At 39.4% G+C, this 7452-nt stretch overlaps 1 protein-coding gene across 2 annotated transcripts in view; it reads left to right on the forward strand.

Annotated features, from left to right (window-relative positions):
* The window catches only part of RSU1 (Ras suppressor protein 1), a 196079-nt gene extending 192233 nt beyond the window's left edge, over nt 1–3846 (forward strand). The window contains exon 9 of one of the 2 annotated variants that reach the window (XM_080666111.1): nt 2622–3846. In XM_080666111.1, coding sequence (XP_080522237.1) covers nt 2622–2724 — 103 coding nt within the window. In that variant the 3' untranslated portion in view covers nt 2725–3846. The remainder of the gene's footprint in view (nt 1–2621) is intronic. The other variant, XM_080666112.1, reaches the window with a different exon arrangement.
* The last annotated feature ends 3606 nt before the right edge of the window (nt 3847–7452 follow it).

Consider the following 7452-nt stretch of genomic DNA (forward strand, 5'->3'; position numbering starts at 1 on the left):
TGACTTGCTGTGCAGCCCCAGGAAGTTGAGACACAAAGTGGGGTCTGCATAGAAAAAGGCAGGAATGGAAACTTTGAAACATTCCAGTTCCTTCCTAAAAAGAGGAGCCTGGCTGAGTCCCGAGAGCTTTTGCACCCTCTTCTGAAATGACTTTGCTAGATGACCGCTGTCAGGGTCCAGGTAACCCCCATCCCTTCTGGGAAGCCTTCCAGGCCTACGAGGGAGGACATGGTATAGCAGGCCCTTAGCAAATCTTGTTTCTCCTTCCTCCCACCTCATTTTTGTCATTACCACTTTCTAGTGCCTAAGTGCTCCTGCATTTCCAAGTGAGGATCCGTGGCATTGTATTCATGCAGATTTTTGTAACTTTTAAAGTTTTTTGTTTGTGAGTAAGAACATGTATCTTTTTTTCCCTTATGGGGATAAGGACTCATAAAGTAGAGGAGAACTACATGAAGCTATAAGAAAACTGGAAAACCAGCGATCCTGGGGCCATGTGAATGCACAGAGTAGACTCAGATCTTTGCTTTGTGCCCAATGAGAGGAGCCTAGAGACCAGAGGCCTCCCTCCCGGCACATCACACTGAGCACAAGCCCCTGAGCTTGGGAAGGTCAGGCTGGTAGTCCATAAGAATGCGTCAGAGAGCGTGTGATCAAGGACGATAATCAACAAGTCTACTTTGGCTCAGGGTTTCCTCTCCACGTTAGATGCACCTGGGAGGGATGCTGGAGGAATGAGAGAAGTGGGTGTGCAGGTTCCCCTCCCCTCTGTCGCCCCAATAATGCAGGATAATATTCCTATCTCAAGATCTTTATTTAATCACCTCTGCAGAATCCCTTTTGCCATGTAAGGTGGCAATCATAGGTTCCGGGGATTGGGACAAGGACATCCCTAGGGTTGAGGTGGCCACGCCAGTAAAGCTGAACTGGCTGGACTTGCCTCTTTGCCTAAACCAGTGGTTCTACATCTGGGATCCAGGGCCCCTGGTGTCCATGATGTAGACTTCAGGGAAACCAGGGCATTTGTAAAGGGTGAGGGAAAAGGGGCAAATGTGGGTTTAAGGGTCTGTTTTTCTTGGTAGCAGAGTCTCTTGAGGAAGGAGTTTTTCCTGTAGAAGCACAGGGTGGGCCTCTGTTGGCCTGGGTAGGCCTGGGCCTCTCCATTAGATTTAGCAAAAAGTCTAAGCACTTATAAAAGTTGAAAGCTAATTTGCAGGCTCAAATGTTACCTGTCCAGGACATGCAGTACCTCTTTTACCCAACAGATGGCCCTCTGCTGCACCTGGAGACCATCCCGCACCTGGCTGGGTGTATGAGCTCCAGTCTCTGGTCTGTCCCCAGCCAGCTCCAGGCTCTGCATTCTGAGCTCCTGGGAGCAGATACCTGTCTTCAGATCACTATTGGACTTTAGACCACTTTTAAGGAGATACTTGGAAGCTTCTGGAGAAGACAGAATACAGGATCACCTATCAAAACCCTAGTGTCCAGCTTTTCCTAAGCACTGGATCAGTTGACCAACTTTGTGTGCCAGGTCCACCCCTCAGCTGGCCCACCAGTGTCATCGAGAGATACGTACATGCCAAGTAGTGTTGCACTGTGCGCTGGTGAAATGTGAGCGTCCGGGAGGGCGTCGCTTCCTTGAATGGGCCTTAGAACAAGGGAGAACTTGAATATGGAGGTCAGTCTTTGTGTCAACCCTCGTCGGTTGGCACAAGTCAGTTGCAACAAGCAGAGTCAGGCAGTGCCTTTCCTATAGACACTGGACACCAGCCGGGCCCACTGGGACACAGTTACATCAGTAAGGGGAGTTGAGGTTGGGCTGTATTTATTTTAGGGTGGCTTTTAATTCAGTTTAATCAGAATTACTCATAAATTATCGATTAATTACTATCTGCTGTTCATTTCAATCCTCTCAGCCGCAGAACTAGCTTGCTCTGCGATGAATGCCATCGCCGTAATTGCAGGGTGCTCTGTCAACATTTAATCAGCGGTACTTATTAACGCGACACTGATGTGTGGTCGCCACCCCAGCACTATCCATCAGGCCTGAGCAGCCAGCGCGGGCTCGGACACCATTGCTCTCTGTCACATTATCCAGCCCCTGAGCTTTCGGGCCAGGCAGGATGCTCACTTCACTAAATGGATACTCTGTCTCTCCAGTTCTACCCAATTTTTGTCATTGTCTACTTAAACACTCACAGCCTTCGGAGATTCTCTCTGGGATGTCTGGGCTAAGCATTATCAGTTCTCACAGTCCCGTGTCTCTCTTCCTTCAGTGTTTTTGCAACCCACCCAATTACTGTGAAATTCCAGAACTGGACCTCCTGGAGTGCTGTGTGTGAGAGTGTGTGTGTGTGTGTGTGTGTGTGTGTGTGTGTGTGTGTGTGTGTGTGAGAGAGAGAGAGAGAGAGAGAGAGAGAGAGAGAGAGAGAGAGAGAGAGAGAGAATTTTTAATTCTTAAATACAGTGTATGACCCAGAGAAAGCAGTTGATCTTTTGGTTTTTTATTTTTTTGGCTTAGTGAGTATTCTTGGAGAGGAATCTGTTGTTTAAAGCTCTACCAGTACAAGCGTGTCTTGTGGTAGGAAGGGAGACCTCACTGTTTCTCTCTCTCTTTTCAGTCTCTACGGCAGACACATGCAGGCAAATCCAGAACCACCGAAGAAAAATAATGACAAATCGAAAAAGATCAGCCGGAAACCCCTGACGGCCAAGAATAAGTAAGGGATTCGCATGGCCTGGACTTCTGGTCTCTTTTTTCGTTATTGCTTCTGTTCTCTCTTGCTCTGTCCCACGAACAAATACAGTTAACCCCTGAACAACACTGGTTTGAACTGAACGGGTCCACTTATTCATGGAATTTCTTCAATAAATACTATAAATGTATTTTTTCTTCCTTATGATTTTTCTTAATGAGACTTTTTCTCTAACTTTATTATAACAATACAGTATGTAATACATATAACATATAGAATATGTGTTAAACTGTTTATGTTATTTGTAAGGCTTCTGGTCAAAAATAGGCTATTAGTATTAAGTTTCTGGGGAGTCAAAAGTTATATGTGGCCCTAGCCGATTTGGCTCAGTGGATAGAGCGGCAGCCTGCGGACTGAAGGGCCCTGTGTTCGATTCCTGTAACCTCTGTTGCAGGCTCGATCCCCAGCCCTGGTCGGGGTGTGTGCGGGAGGCAACCAGTCAGTGTATCTCTCTCACACTGATGTTTCTCTCTCTCTCTCTCCCCTTCCCTTCCACTCTCTCTAAAAATCAGTGGAAAAATATCTTCAGGGGAGGATTAACAACAACAAAAATTATATGTGGGTTTTCAGCTGCATGGGGGTTGCGAGGGGTTGGCACTTTTCTTCCTAGTGTTTACCACCTTACCTTTTAATTTCTTTCGGTAGGTGGTAGATTTTTATAAGTCCTTAAAACCATTTCCATTTGTTTCCTTAAATTTACCAAAGGTAGGAAAGAAAGCTCTAATTCAACTGCAAATTCCATAGTAGGCACAGGTTTCAGTTCCTTGAATAGATGTTCACAAAGCTGCTTGTTATCCAAAGAATAATTAAGTCATGTAATCATTTAATGTCACAGTTAACACTGTTCACTCTTCTGTTTATTCACATAACTCATTCTTTTGCGTTATTAAAAATGTTCCTTCACCACTGAGATATTATGTTAACTTAACTTACAAATGATTTTAATAAAATCTTGAATTTGTATCATGTGTTGCTTCTTGAATAAAGAAGAATCTGCTCTTATGTATATACACAATTTTTTTACTTTTTCCTGCAAATTTTCTTGTCCACTTTTATTGGTTATAGATAATAAATTCTGAAACTTTCCATGAAAAAATGCAAAATTAGAGCTAGTTTCTTCTCACATTGATTTGTCAGTTGTTTTGTTTTTTTTCTTTAAAGACTGTTGCTAATTTAGGAAGAAGCAGAAAAACAGATCTTGGGGAGATTCTGCCAAAGGATTTTGGAAAGGAGCATTTCTTAGCTGAAGAAATGGTGACAAATGGTGACTTCTGCCCATGGCTGGCAGTGAAGAGCTGTGAAACGGAGAGAGAAAAAAGCTCAAGTATGTTTCTTGTCACTGCAAAAAATCCACTCATATCAAAGCATTCTTCTAAGGGGATTTAGTGATGCCAGAGAAGTGTAAATGCACACACTGTACCCCACACCCGTGTAGAAACTGCACTTGCAGAGTCATCCAGCACTGATTGTTTAACAGCTGTGACAGGCAGCTTTGTTCTTATCAACAGTAACACATGTGTAAGTGAAAATACATCCAAGCAGAATTTTTGTGCTTAAGAGGGCTGCCAACACCGGAATGCCTAGAAACAAAAGGTGTGTGAAGATGTAACGTACTCAAGAATGGTGGTGGATCTACACCAGCATCATCGCCTTTCACAGTGGAATCCCCAAGGCCAGGGACTGGAACATGTAAAAAGCCAAACTCAAAATACAACAGAAAATCCTGTTACTTAGGAAATGTATGAATGAGAGAGGCTGCCAATCAAGATCTTATTTCTGGATCAGTCCCTGGTGGAACATTGGCTGTGGGAAGAGGAGTCCCCAGTTGCCACCACCTGTTTGGGAGTAGAGTTGATGTAATTTTTCTAGGTGCAGACTTTGCCTCAGCCTAATTTTTTAAATTGATTTTTTAGCTCATGAAATTGTAAGAGGAAAAGCAGTGCATCACTTGTTGATTGGAAAGACATCTAAAATTAAACTAACAACAAAGCAAAATAAAATATATGATACTTAGTTTAATGTAATGTTTAATAAAAATATCAGTATACTCTTATGAATAATTTTTTAAAAGATGAACACTCTAGGTAGAAATATGGGTAATACACATAAATCCACAAGGAGGAAATATCTCCAAAAAATGTACAAAAAAGTCCAGACTCACTAGTAATAAAAAAAAAAATACAAATCAAGCCAAATAAAGCAATGTGTAACAATGGAATATATGCAGTCATTTTTAAGATAGTATTAAGTGCTAGAGGAATAACATGAGATAAACATTCTTATCCATTGCTATTGGGAATATAAATTTCTCTCCAGATTACAAGTAGCAAAACTTTTTTCTGGAAAAAGATGGGACATTTCTATTTGAAAATATTAGTTTTGATAACTGGGAAGAAGAATTTAAAGGAATGGAACATAGGGGTGTGACTTTTTATTTAAGAGTTTACAATATTTTTTCTATCTGATTCAATTTTCTAGTGTAAATTTCTTTTTTAATATTCCCATCCCCTATCCTCTCCCCCATGGCATCCATCAATCAGCCTGTTCTATGTATCTGTGGGTCTGTTTAGTTTTGTTTATTCATTTATTTTGTTAATTTATTTTTAGAATTGACTTAAAAGTGGGATAATACAAATTTTTTTTCTCTCTCTGACTTATTTCACTTAGCATAATATCCTCTAGGTCCATTCATGTTGTTGCAAATGGCAAAATTGCATTCTTTTTATTGCTGTATAATATTTCATTGTATATTTATACCACATTTTTATTTCTCTGTTGATCTAGTTTGCTTTCATCTCTTGGCTATTTGGTAAATGATGTTGCAATGAACATAGGGATGCAAATATCTTTTTGAATTAGTGTTTTTGTTTTCTTTGGATAAATGCCCAGAAGTGGAATTGGTAGATTGTATAGCAGCTGTATTTTTAAATTTTTGAGAATCCTTCATACTGCTTTCTTTAGTGGCTGTACCAGTTTACAATCCCACCAACAGTGTATGAAGATCCCTTCACATCCTTGTCAGTACTTTTTTAAAAAATATATTTTTTATTGTTGACTGTATTACAGATATCTCTCATTTCCCCTCCTCCTCCCAGCCCATACTGATCCCCTCAGGTCTTCACTAACCTATTGCCTGTATCCATGGGCTATACATATAAGTGTGTAAGTTCTTTGGTTTATCTCTTTTTGTCCCTTGTCAGTACTTTTTATTTGATTTATTGATGATAACCATTCTGATAGGTGTAATTTGATAGCTCATTGTGGTTCCAGTTTGCATTTCCATGATGATTAGTGATGTTGAGCATCTTTTATATAAGTCTGTTAGCCATCTATATGTCCTCTTCAGAGAAATGTCTATTCAGGTCCCCTGTCCATTTATAATCAGATTATTTTGGTGTTAGGCTGTATGAGTTTCTTTTTTATTTTATATGTTAACCTTTTATCAGATGTATCATTTGTAAATATCTTCTCCCATTCATTAGGTTGTCTTTTCATTTTGTTGATGGATTCCTTTGCTGTGCAATTTTTTTTAGTTTGATATAGTCCCATTTGTTTATATATTTTTTTTGTTTCTCTTGTTCAAGGAGATATATCCAAAAAGACATTACTAACATCAGTGTCAAAGAATTTACTGCCTATGTTTTTGGTTAGTAGTTTTATGGTTTTGAGTCTTAATTTAAGTCTCTAGCCCATTTTGGGGTATATTTTTGTATAATAAAGTGGTCCAATTTCATTTTCTTGCATACTTGTCTAGTTTTGCCAACACAAATTGAAGAGACCGTCTTTACCTCATGATGTATCCTTACCTCACTAATTGACATAAAGTGAGGATTTATGTCTGGGTTCTTCATTCAATTTCATATGTGTGTGTGTGTGTGTGTGTGTGTGTGTGTGTGTGTGTGTGTGTGTGTTTATATGCCAGTATCAGACTCTTTTATTACTCTAGCTTTGTAGTGTAGTTTGATATCAGGGAGCATGCTACCTTCAACTTCATTCTTTCTCAATATTTCTTTGGCTATCCAGGGTCTTTGGGGTTCTATATGAATTTTAGGATTTGGTCTAAATCTAAGAAGAATGCTGTTGGTATTTTAGAAATTGCATTGAATCTGTATGTTATTTTAGGTATAGACATTTTTCCCTTATTAATTCTAATCTATGAGCATTTATTTGTATCTTGTTTAGTTTCTTTCTTCGGTGTCTTTTATTTTTCAATCTATCATCTTTTTAGTTAAATTCATTCTAGGTATTCTTTTTGATGCAGTTGTGAATGGAATTGTTTTCTTAAGTTCTTCTGATTGTTCACTATTGGTGTATAGAAAAGCAACAGCATTCTGTACATTGAGTCTGTATATTGCAACTTTACTGAAGTCATATATTAGTTCTAATAGTTTTTTGGTGGAGTATTTGGGGTTTTCTATATGTAGTATTATGTTACCTGCAAATAATGAAATTTTTACTTCTTTTTTTCCAGTTTGGATGCCTCTTATTTCTTTGTCTCATATGATTGCTGTGGCTAGGATTTCCAGTACTGTGCTGAATAGAAGTGGTGATAGAGGGCATCCTTGTATTGTAATAAGTAGCAAACCTTTTTTAGAATTTTCATTTCTAGGAACTTATCCTGAGGAAATTATCAGAGATCACACACAGAACTATGTTTGAAAGATGCCCTATAACACTGTATATACAAATGGAAACG

This window comes from Plecotus auritus (assembly GCF_963455305.1).
Source record: "Plecotus auritus genome assembly, chromosome: 1".
Classification (NCBI taxonomy): Eukaryota; Metazoa; Chordata; class Mammalia; order Chiroptera; family Vespertilionidae; genus Plecotus; species Plecotus auritus.